The sequence below is a fragment of the Cebus imitator genome, unplaced genomic scaffold (genome assembly GCF_001604975.1).
Source record: "Cebus imitator isolate Cc_AM_T3 unplaced genomic scaffold, Cebus_imitator-1.0 Scaffold509, whole genome shotgun sequence".
Lineage (NCBI taxonomy): Eukaryota > Metazoa > Chordata > Mammalia > Primates > Cebidae > Cebus > Cebus imitator.
In genome coordinates this window covers 838367-850523 of record NW_016107824.1, presented here as the reverse complement: position 1 = coordinate 850523, position 12157 = coordinate 838367, and the positions used below count along the sequence as shown (strand labels likewise).

General features: G+C 51.5%; 1 protein-coding gene across 1 annotated transcript in view; it reads right to left on the bottom strand.

Moving 5' to 3' along the window:
* The window catches only part of SPG7 (SPG7 matrix AAA peptidase subunit, paraplegin), a 48403-nt gene extending 37805 nt beyond the window's left edge, over positions 1–10598 (bottom strand). The window contains exons 1-3 of the mRNA XM_017513946.2: positions 10387–10598; positions 7927–8029; positions 4356–4439 (exon numbers count right to left, since the gene is read on the bottom strand). Of these exons, the coding sequence (XP_017369435.1) occupies positions 4356–4439; positions 7927–8029; positions 10387–10569 (370 nt within the window). The 5' untranslated portion in view covers positions 10570–10598. The remainder of the gene's footprint in view (positions 1–4355; positions 4440–7926; positions 8030–10386) is intronic.
* Positions 10599–12157: the final 1559 nt, after the last annotated feature.

Sequence of the window (12157 nt, the reverse complement as noted above, 5' to 3'; positions counted from 1 at the left end):
TGAATCTGACCCTGAGATTCCAACCAACTACTTTCTGGGCAATTATCCTGTGCGCTGGCAAAGCTGCTTCTAAGCCATGTTCACTACTGCTCTTTCATTGAAGGAGGCACCAAAGAATCTTCATGTACACAGACGCGATGAGTTTCAGCATGGGACCATGAAGGAGGCCTGTCTGAGGGCCAGGACTGTGCTGTGTGTGCCTGATGGCAGTCAGCGGTCCTGATAACCCACATAAACCAACCCCCCTCAACCACAGCAGAAGGCCCAGGGGAAACCCAGGGTAGGTTCTCAAAAGAAAGATTCTTTGGCTCAGTAAACAATGATCCTCTAATGCAAACTTAACAGACATTATTTTCTCAAAGCAAACTAACCCAAAACTGAATAAACCTAAGACACTCAGAGGCAGAAGAGACACACAGGTCAGCCACTTGCAGCCTCACCCATAAGCAGCTGCAGGACCGAGGAGACCAAAGGGCATGATGACTCCTGCTCTCCTGCACGCACGCCAAGGTACCTGCCAGTGCAGCTGCGGCTACGATTTCCCTGGATAAGCACCTACAGCGCGCCGAGAGTGATCACCAGGAGGCTGCCATGCCACTCCTTCCAGGAGTCAGTTATTAGTGGAGCCAAGCATGTCCCTGAGCAACCATAACACGACACACGAGGCTGGACACAAAATCTGCCCAGGCCACAAAATCCTTCCCTCTTCTGACAGGTGACCTCTGAGCAACATGGGAGTGAGTTGCACATGTTCATTTACATGTGCATTTTCTTCTACCTCTGTTACCCCTGAGACAAGGAGACCAGTCCCTCGGCCCCCTCCTCAGCCCACTCAAAGTGAAGGCCCCTAGAATGAAGACCTTTATGCCATGGGGACTTAATAAATCGGGAATTAGGCCAGGCACAGTGGCTCTGGCCTGTAATCCCAGCACTTTGGGAGGCCAAGGTGGGTGGATCACCTGAGGTCAGGAGTTCGAGACCCGCCTGGCCAACATGGAGAAACCCCATGTCTTTAAAAATAAAATAAAATAAAATAAATAGGGAATAGCCAGGCACGGTGGTTCACGCCCATAATCCCAGCACTTTGGGAGGCTGAGGCAAATGGACCACAAGGCCAGGACTTCAAGACCAGCCTGGCCAACATGGTGAAACCCTGTCTCTACTAAAAATACAAAAATTAGCCGGCTGTGGTGGTGGGTACCTGTAATCCAAGGTACTTCGGAGGCTGAGGCAGGAGAATCACTTGAACCTGGGAGTCGGAGGTTGCAGTGAGCCAAGATAATGCCACTGCATTCCAACCTGGACAGTGAGACTCCATCTCAAAAAATAAATAAATATGGCTGGGCGCAGTGGCTCACACCTGTAATCCCAGGACTACGAAAGGCCCAGGGAGGCGGATCACCTGAGGTTGCAAGTTCGAGACCAGCCTCACCAACATGGAGAAGCCCCGTCTTTACTAAAAATACAAAATTACCCGGGCATGGTGGCACATGCCTGTAAGCCCAGCTACTTGGGAGGCTGAGACAGGAGAATTGCTTGAACTGGGAGGTGGAGGTTGCAGTGAGCTGAAATCACACCACTGCACTCCAGNCTACATAACATGAAAAAGCTTTTTCAAGTTGCCCAATTATTACAATATACCAGAATTTAAAAAAAAAAAAAAAAAAAAAAAAAAAAAAAAAAAAAGGACAACTTGGGCCAGGTGCAGTAACTCACTAATCCCAGCACTTTGGGAGGCTAAGGTGGGCAGATCACATGATCAGGAGATTGAGACCATCCTGGCCAGCATGGTGAAACGCCCCCCTCTACTAAAAATACAAAAATTAGCTGGGCACGATAGCATAGTCCCAGCTACTTGAGAGGCTGAGGCAAGAGAACTGCTTGAACCAGGGAGCTGGAGGTTGTAGTGAGCCGAGATCATACCACAGCACTCTAGCCTGGGCAGCAGAAGCAAAACTCCCTCTCAAAAAACAAAACAAAACAAGACTGGCACAATGGCTCATGCCTGTAATGGAATCCCAGTACTTTGCAAGGTGAGGTGGGTGCATCATGAGGTCAAGAGTTCAAGACCAGCCTCCCCAAGATGGTGAAACCCCATCTCTACTAAAAATACAAAAATTAGCCAGTTGTGGCAGCAGGCACCTATAATCCCAGCTACTAGGTAGACAGAGAACTGCTTGAACCCAGGAGGCAGGGGTTGCAGTGAGCTAAGATCATGCCACTGCACTCCAGCCTGGGTGACATAGGGTGACTTTATCTCAAAAAAAAAAAAAAAAAAAAGAAAAATACCCAAAAAAACGAGAAACAAAAAAAAAAAAAAAAAGTTGAAGGACACGCTTTAGTGAAATGCTGAAGAATACAGAAGAGTCCTGAAATCTATTCAGAACAATTAACATATGAAGATTCAGAAATCTTTCAAAAGGTTGTACTGAGTGGCTGTAGGCATTGACACTTACTGTAAAACCAACAGTGAAGCTGAGGATGAGCCTGAAGCCAGAAACATATAAACTGAATCCAACCAAGAAACACTGGTGTCCTTTTCCGCAGTCACAACCTCCCCTCGAGCGTCCAGCAGCGAGGTCACAGCTCCTCTCGCACAGAGTAAAGGTGTCCCAAGCCTTGGGAAATGCAGCGTCTCACCCAAAATCAAACCACCAGGATGGCACTCCTGAAACAAACTCCTGCTAAACTGCACATTCACAATAACAATCTGATCTTCCCAGGGCTGAACCCTCATTTCCACATCCCGAAAACCTTTCTGAAAAGCAACGTGGGAAAAAGGTCCTCATGACAGCACCTGACTCAGCTTCCAAGGCCATGGTGCCGTTCTAGAAAGACAAGCTCTAATGAGCAGCTGACTTCTGGTGAGAGGCCTCAAGGATGCAGAAGCAAAGCCTTTCTGAAGCTGACTTCCACCCTTGTGCCCTTTGGGGCAGTGATTCTAAGCAGGGCTGGCCTCTAGAGCCTTGGGATCACCCTCCTCCAGACTCTGCTTCCCCAGAAGCACAAGAGGCCCTGGACAGGGGGGCCACTTCCTGAAGAAAGCACCCCACAGAAGACCCAGTACAAAGCAGGTGTGGAATGGTCTTGAGGGAACCTCAGCTCCTCACGTGCCAATGGGGAGTAACAGCAACAGGGCTACTTTCAAATCATTTGTAGTGGTTGGCATTTCCACTATTCTTATTATTAGCTATAGGCAGCTAAAAGCAAAACACCAGCTTTTCTCTTAGAGCTCTCGGAAACTTAATCAGTTCAGTTCAGACTTTTACCTCTGTAGCTTCCTCACCCTTGACACCATCAAGTGAGTCCTAATTCCAGAGGTGAAACAAGATTCAAGATTGCAGAATGTTCTTAGATCTCACAAGTGAGGCAGCTGTGAACTGGGGCAGAGACTCACTGGCACACGGTGGTGGCTCTTACAGTGGACTAGAATCCATCCCAATAACCGTGCCATCGCAGCCACACACGGTGCCAGCCTCTCCTCCTCACACTCCTCCAGGGTCTGCTTCCCAAGCCCAATGGCAGTGGCAACGTTAACCAGGTGTATATGGGAGTGGGTTTAGCCAAGGAGTTCTGGTCCCTTCTACCAGCCCTAGAACCAGATCTGGGCAGATCTGAGATTCCTGCTTTCTGTGCAGAGGTAGAAATGACCTGTCATCAGATATTCCTGAACACAACACAGGCAGGTGCCCCGAGAGGCATTTCTAGAAGAAGAGGCACAAAGGGCCCAGCAATTGTGTGTTTAGAGAAGGGCAGGCAAATGTGCAGAGTGTGAGGCAAGCCCAGGTGTGTGGGCTCTCCCTACACTGCTTCTGAGACAGGGTCGTGCTCTGCTGCCCAGGCTGGAGTGCAGTGGTATGATCATAGCTCATGAGCAAGGAGTCTATCTGACAACACAGATTTCCAGTGAGAGGCCTCAAAGGCCCACAAACAAAGCATTTCTGAAGCTGACTTCAACCCTTATATCCCTTGGGGCTGTCAATCTGAGGCTGAGCTTCTAACTCCTGGGCTCAAGTGATCCTCCCACCTCAGCCTCCTCAGTAGCTACAACTACAGGTGCGCCAGGCCAATTACTTTTTTTCCTTTTTCTTTCTGTATAGACAGGGTCTTCTTAAACTTTTATTTTAATTTTTAGGGAGACAGGGTCTGGCTATGTGGCCTGGGCTGATTCCAAACTCCCAGCCTCCAGTGTTTCTTCCACCTGGGCCTCCCAAAGGGCTTTGATTACAGGTGTGAGCCACTGCACCCGGCTCATCTCCCCACTTTCAAGACTGGCTTCACTTTGTCAAGAGGAGAACAGAGATGTGAAGACAGGCAGAGGCAGCCACCAACTGAAGAGCAGCAGACGAGCATACCTTCGTCCTCCTGAGGCGTCTTCCCCTCTGCCTTCTCCTTATTCTTCTGCTTCATCCTTGAGGTGTTAAAATAGTAAGTACCACCTGTAATAAATAGAGAAAGGGTTTAACGATTGAGGTTTGAACCAGCTACATGGGAGATACACAGAACAGTGTATTGGGAAATAACAAAGGCAAAACAGAAACCATCTGAAAAAGCCTACTTCTAGCCATTAGATTTATAAATTTAAAATAAAGCATTACCCGTATCGCTTAGTCCAGCATTTACTAATTACAGAATAATAAACTATTTTAACTTATGAAATTAAGTATTTTTGCCGTTTAAACTGGCTAATGTAAGTTTGGTGCCATGGCTCACACTTGTAATCCCAGCACTTTGGGAGGCTGACGCAGCAGGTCATGAGGTCAAGAGATTGAGACCATCCTGACCAACATGGTGAAACGCCGTCTCTACACAAAAATTAGCTGGGTGTGGTGGCTTGCACCTGTAATCTCAGCTACTTGGGAGGCTGAGGCAGGAGAATCGCTTGAACCTGGGATGCAGAGGTTGCAGTGAGTCAAGATCACGTCAATGCACTCCAGCCCGGTGACAGAGCAAGACTCCATCTCAAATAAATAAATAAAATTTAAAAATTGACTAATAAAAATAGTTGTGAACACAAATTTGGGAAAATATCACGGGTGTCAAAGTTTCTTTAAATGAACTTAATCAAACGGCTCATGCCTGCCAGCGTAGCACTTTCAGACGCTGAGGCAGTTGGGTCACCTTAGGTTGGCCACGTCAGCTCAGGCAACATTATTTTAGTAGAGAAACTCCATCTCTACTAAAATTATAGTAATTAGCCAGGTGAGCTGCAGTCCCAGCTACTCGGGAGGCTAAGGCAGGAGAATCACTTGAAACCTGGAGGCGTAGGTTGAAGTGAGCTGAGCTGGAGCCATTGCATTCCAGCCTAGGGTACAGAGCGAGACTCAGTCTCAAAACAAAAAAAAAAATGGCACAAGAGGTTTCCAGACAAGTGGCAGCAGCAGTGGCCCAGCCACCACCAAGAGAGGCTGGCATGACACTCCACACACAGGCTCTGTCTGGCCCAAAGTATGAACAAATCAGCGTTTACAAATCCCAGCACTTCGGGAGGCCAAGGCAGGAGGATGGCTTGAGCCTAAGAATTCAAGACCAGCTTGGGCAACATGGCAAAACCTTGTCTCTCAAAAAAAGAAAAAAAAGGTGAGGTGCAGCGGCTCACGCCTGTAATCACAGCGCTCTGGGAGGCTGAGGAGAGTGGAACACGAGGTCAGTGGTTCAAGACCAGCCTGGCCTAGATGATGAAATCCTGTCTTTGCTAAAAATACAAAAATTAGCCCGGTGTGGTGGCACATGCCTGTAATCCCAGCTACTCAGGAAGCTGAGGCAGGAGAACTGCTTGAACCAGGACCTGGGAGGCAGAGGTTGCAGTGAGCTGAGATCATGCCACTGCATTCCAGCCTGGTCTACAGAGCAAGACAGTCTCAAAAAAAAAAGAAAAGAAAAAAAAAAAGAATAGCTGGACGTGGTATCACACACCTGAAGTCCCAGCTACTCAGGAGGCTGCAGTGAGTGGACACTTCCCCTGGACAACAGGGTGAGACCCTATCTCCATAATAAAAAAGTAATAAAAATGGGGAAAGGTTTTTCACTATCGTGACCTGAAATGTAACTTTCTTCACAAACACACGAGCGGGTTCACCAATGAAATGACCCTGGTTGCTGCTTGCACATAACCTGAGGTGTGAAGAGGGCTCAAGCGTGGGCTTCCTGTCTCACAGCCATGGCACCAGTGGGCTGAGGCTAAACACTGACAGCAGATGGGCAGGCTGCGGCTGGATGGCCCATCAGTGGGCACAGCACTCTCCCTACCCATGTGTTGGCACCAGGCTGCTTAATGTCAATTAGGAGCAGAAATGTTTTACTTTTTCCCTGTCCCAACTGCACAAAGGGGAGAGTAAAATAAAGGGGTGAGGTGTCAATCCTTCAGATTCTTTAACCTAGAGTGAAGAGAGACCAGAGAATGTCACAAGTTTTCATTAAATGATTTATTCAAAAGCAAATTATCTGCAGGGTACTTTTAGAGATTGTCTGGATATAAAACATCTGATGACACTTTGTAGAGGTTTACTAAACATTCTTGCAGCTGACTACATAACATGAAAAAGCTTTTTCAAGTTGCCCAATTATTACAATATACCAGAATTTAAAAAAAAAAAAAAAAAAAAAAAAAAAGGACAACTTGGGCCAGGTGCAGTAACTCACTAATCCCAGCACTTTGGGAGGCTAAGGTGGGCAGATCACATGATCAGGAGATTGAGACCATCCTGGCCAGCATGGTGAAACGCCCCCCTCTACTAAAAATACAAAAATTAGCTGGGCACGATAGCATAGTCCCAGCTACTTGAGAGGCTGAGGCAAGAGAACTGCTTGAACCAGGGAGCTGGAGGTTGTAGTGAGCCGAGATCATACCACAGCACTCTAGCCTGGGCAGCAGAAGCAAAACTCCCTCTCAAAAAACAAAACAAAACAAGACTGGCACAATGGCTCATGCCTGTAATGGAATCCCAGTACTTTGCAAGGTGAGGTGGGTGCATCATGAGGTCAAGAGTTCAAGACCAGCCTCCCCAAGATGGTGAAACCCCATCTCTACTAAAAATACAAAAATTAGCCAGTTGTGGCAGCAGGCACCTATAATCCCAGCTACTAGGTAGACAGAGAACTGCTTGAACCCAGGAGGCAGGGGTTGCAGTGAGCTAAGATCATGCCACTGCACTCCAGCCTGGGTGACATAGGGTGACTTTATCTCAAAAAAAAAAAAAAAAAAAAAAAAAAAAAAAAAAAAAAAAAAAAAAAAAAAAAAAGACAACTAGGCCATGTGCAATGGCTCATGCCTGTAATCTCAACACCATGGAAGGCCAAGGCAGGCTGACTGCTTGAGTCCAGGAGTTCAAGATCAGCCTAGGAAATGTGGCAAAGCCCCATCTCTACAAAAAAAAAAAAAATGTAGCTAGGCGCAGTGGTTTGTGGCTGTAGACCCGGCTATTCAGAAGGCTGAGGTGGGAGGATCACTTACGCTCAAGAGGCCAGGGCTCTGCAGCCAGGAGGCAAGGAAGTAAAGAGACCCCTTCGGGCCCGGACAGCAAAGTAAAACCTTGTCTCTACAAAAAAGTAAAGAATTAGCCAAGTGTGGTGACATGCGCCTTTAGTCCTAGCTACTCTGGAAGCAGAGGTGGGAGGATCACTTGAGCCCAGGAGTTCTAGGCTGTAGTGAGCTCTGAACACACACCTGCACTGCACTCCCACCTGTGCAACAGAGCAAAGTCCCGTCTCTAAAACGAAATAAAAAAGAAAACAGTATCTGCCTTGTCACTTATGTATTTTTTTGGTTTAGAGACAGGGTCTCACTCTGTCACCCAGGCTGGAGTACAGTAGCAGCATCAGCCTTGAACTCCTAGGCTCAGGCGATCTTCCTGCCTCAGCCTCCCAAGTAGCTGGGATATACGCCTGCAATGTCATGCTCAGCTGCTTCTTTCAACAGATACATACCTAAAAGTTGCCACAGCCTGACCGGATTCTGAAGGAAATGTTGTTTCAATAAAAATCCGTTGATCCCTTCAAAGGTAGGGGTTAGCAGTCGAAACTGTAAGCTCTGAAAAAAAAAAAAAATCCCAATACCAGAGGTCACACCAACATAACAAAATACCAAAGCAACGCGAAGTAAAAATTATTATTATTATTATTTTTTTTAAGAGATGGGGTTTCACCATGTTGGCCAGACTGGTCTCGAACTTCTGACCTCAGGTGATCTGCCCACCTTGGCCTCCCAAAGTGCTGGGATTACAGGTGTGAGCCACTGCGCCCAGCCTAAAAATAATTTTTAAAAGTTCAAACATACAATTATTTGTAATATCTACATTGCCCTGAAATATGAGGTAATAGTCTAAGTAGTATTTCAAAGCTTTAGGGTAACATCAAAATGTCGGAAGCAAGCTAACAGGTTAAAACCCAGTAGCTGGCCAGGCGCCATGGCTCCCACATGTAATCCCAGAACTTTGGGAAGCTGAGATGAGTGGATTACCTGAGATCAGGAGTTCAAGACCAGCCTGGCCATGATGGTGAAACCTGAGATCTACTAAAAATACAAAAATTAGCCAGGTGTGGTGGGAGACGCCTGTAATCTCAGCTACTCAGGAAGCTGAGGCAGGAAAATTGGTGAACCTGGGAGGGGAGGTTGCAGTGAGCCTAGATGGCGCCACTGCACTGAAGCCTGGGAGACAAATCGAGACTCCGAAAAACACAAAAACACCATAGTAGTGGCCAGGCATGGTGGCTCAGGTCTGTGGGAGACTGAGGTGGGAGCACGGCTTGAGCTCAAGACTTCAAGACCAACCTGGGCAACATGGGGAAACCCTACCTCTACAAAAAAAGCCTGTGTGCATCTGCAGTCCCAGCTACTGAGGAGGGTGGCACGAGAGGATTGCTTGGGCCCAGGAAGCAGAGGCTTCAGTGAGCCATCATCCAGCCACTGCACTCCAGCCTGGGCTACAGAATGAGACCCTGTCTCAAAAAAAGGAAAAAAGAAGACAAAGCACAGCAGTGTACTAGCTGCTATCCCATGGCTTGAAGCTTCTGCAGGGGGATGGGACCAGCCCAGCTCTCCAAAGGTCACAGTGGCTGCGAAGACCCGGTGCTCCTGCTGTCACCAGAGAGTGGCTCCTTGTAGAACATTTCCAGGTACTAAATCAGTTAACAAGTATGTATTTTCCCATTTAAATGTGTTTTAAGTTCTAAAGATCAGTGGCAAAGCTAGGCAACATTGGGAGACTCCATCTCTTCAAAAAAATGCAAAAGTTAGAGGTGCGGTGGCCCGTGCCTCGCCAAGACCTTTCACATCAGGAGGCTGAGGTAGGAGAATCACTGGAGTCCGGAAGGTCGAGGCCATAGTGAGCCGAGACAGCACCACTGCATTCCAGCCTGGGCGACAGAGCCAGACTCTCTCAAAAATAACTAAATAGCAACCGAAAATGTGTGGGCTAAGCTCCCAGGAAAGGCATAGGAGAAAAAGCATCCGGCCAAAAGGTCAAGACTCAGGGTCTGGTTTTCGAAAGGAGATGGCATCCTTCGCATAACTTGAAACAAGGCTTCCCCACAGGGGGTGCTCAATGACTCTGTGTCAGTATTGTGCCAAACTACAACAGCAAAATGCAACTACAGGGTTTCTGCGCACACAAAAACTTTCTGGGCCGCGCACTCGGCATTGAGCACCCTAACTGGAAGGCATTGGAATTCCTGGAGACTGAATCCAGCCACAGGTGCGGACTGTAAATTAGCGATCCGCCGGAAACCGTTACTGGGTTCCACTTTAAAAGTCAAGGGAGGGCCAGGAGCGGCGGCTCGCGCCTGGAATCCCATCACATTGGGAAGCCAAGGCAGGCGGATCACTTGAGGTCAGGAGTTCGAGATTAGCCTTGGCTAACATGGTGAGACTCCGTCTCTACTAAAAATGCAAAAAAATTAACCGGCCGTGTGGCGCGCGCCTGTAGTACCAGCTCCTCCGGAGGCTGCGGAGAAGAATCGCTTGAACCCGGAAGGCAGAGGTTGCAGTGAGCCGCGATCTGGCCACTGCACTCCAGCCTGAACAAACAAACAAACAACAAAAACCCCAGAGAGACAGGCGGAAAATATCCAAACACAACAGAAGGGTTGGCAAAGCCCACGCCGCGGGCTGCGCGGATCCCAGCCCTGCCCCTTCCAAACCCGCCCGGCGCCCCCGCTCCAGGGCCCGAACGGCTGCTCCGCGCCGAGGTCCGCTCCCGGCTCCCCTCAAGGCGCCTTCCCGACGCCGCGGGGGCGCAGCTGGAGGACCCGCGGGCCCACGGGCGCAGGCTCCCCCGCCACAGGGGCCAGGCGGCCTCTGACACCGACCGGCCCGCCGCGGCCTTCCGGAGCAGGTGGTCGCGAAAAGGGCGGGGCGGGAGGTGGGGCCCGGACGCCGCAGGGATTTACCTGTACGGCTTGGCCTCCAGCCTCAGCGAGGCCCCCCGGAGGCCTGCTGGCCAAGTACCGCCGCCCCCTCCCGGGCCCCGCGGGGAACCCTGGACTCCAGGCCGGGCCTGGGCCCCACAACCGCCCAGGACCCGGACCTGGGCACCGGCGAAGGGTGCGGAGCAGCAGCAGCACGGCCGCCATGTTGGCCTGGAAGCCGCGCCTGCGCGAGCCGCGGGCCGCCACGGGGCGCCTGCGCGGAAAGGGGGGTGGGCGGGGCCTATTGGGCGCCTGCGCGGAAAGGGGGTAGGCGGGGCCTATCGGGCGCCTGCGCGCCGGGTGCCGCCTGCCCCACCCCGCAGCCCCGACCGCGCTCGGGCGCGGCTGCTGAGGCCCCGCGGCGGGGCCGTTTGCGGGCAGGCCCGGGCCGCCCTGTAGGTTTCTGACGCCCCCTTGTATGTCCAGGGCCTGGCGGGTGAATAACTGGCCGGGTCGTGGCTGCGTGGTCGCGCTCCGCCCGCGCCGAGGGGCCGCCCGCACAGGCAGCCTTGGTCCGCCGCAGGCCTCCGTCGCAGGCGCGGGCGGCCGTTGCGGGCCCGAATCCCGCCTGCGAGGAGAGGCAGGCGCGGGAGGGCCCCTCCGGGGTGAGGAGCGCAGGAAGGGGGCGGTTTTCCCGCTTCTGGAGCAGCCGGAGGACGACACCCGGAGGTGCGGCCGACGCAGGAAGGCAGCCCCGGACGAGGCGGGTCCTGCGGCGGGGAGCACGTGGCGTGGCCCGGCTGGAGCCCGCAGAGCCCTGGGCGGACCGCCGGTGCCGTCCCCGACGACCGACTCACCTCGGAGGTGCTTCAAACCCCCGTCCTGCCCCGGGAGTCCGGCCAGGGCTTGTCCCGGGCGCTGCGCGAGCCCAGCGCGGGAAGCGGGGAAGAAGGCTCTGTTCTCCCCGGGGTCCGCACTCCAGGCCCGGCAGGGTCCCTCGTGGGCTCCCAGGCGGCGGGCTCCTCCGCGTCCCCGCCCCTTCGTCCGTCCGCCTTGGGCCCCGAGCTGACACCAGGAGCTGACAAGCTTGTTGAGTGGGAAAAGCAAAGACTAGACGGGTCTGTTACAGAGGTAGGATGAGGGTGGCGCGTTTATCTTTGTGCTTTTCTGTGTTTCCCGAACTCATGGCCGTGAATACTCATAATGACGGCCAGCATCCCTGCGTGCCTAGCTCCGTGTGCGACACCCGTGTCATACAGCCCTGTGCAGGCAATCATCGCTCTCTTTTGCAGACAAGAAAACAGGCTCAGAAACATTAAAAGTAACCTGCCCAGGATCACAGCTCTGAAGTCAGTGCAGAATTTCAAGGCCGGTCTCGTATCTGGGCCTGCACTCACTCCGCCACTACAGACTAGACGGCAAAGCCAGCGGGCTGCGGTTATCCTCCTCTTCCTCAGCCCCTAAACGCTCGGGGAATTGTTTTAAATATCGCGGTTATTCACTCTCAGCCCTCCCGTAGGCTGGGTGCCTCTGCAGAGGTGCTCGTGGCTGGGGAGGCGTTCTGCCTATTTGCGGAGAGGGCCTGCCCCTAAACCCAGGGCTGCCACTGATTTTCACAACTGAACTGCCTTTTTTGCTTCTCCTTATACGGGCTGCCTTTGCACTGAGTCCACCCTTGCCGTTTCCTCCTCTACTTTTTTCTTTCCTTGGTTAAAAAACACCTGGTGGGGCCGGGCGCGGTGGCTCAAGCCTGTAATCCCAGCACTTTGGGAGGCCGAGGCGAGTGGATCACGAGGTCAAGAGATCGAGACCA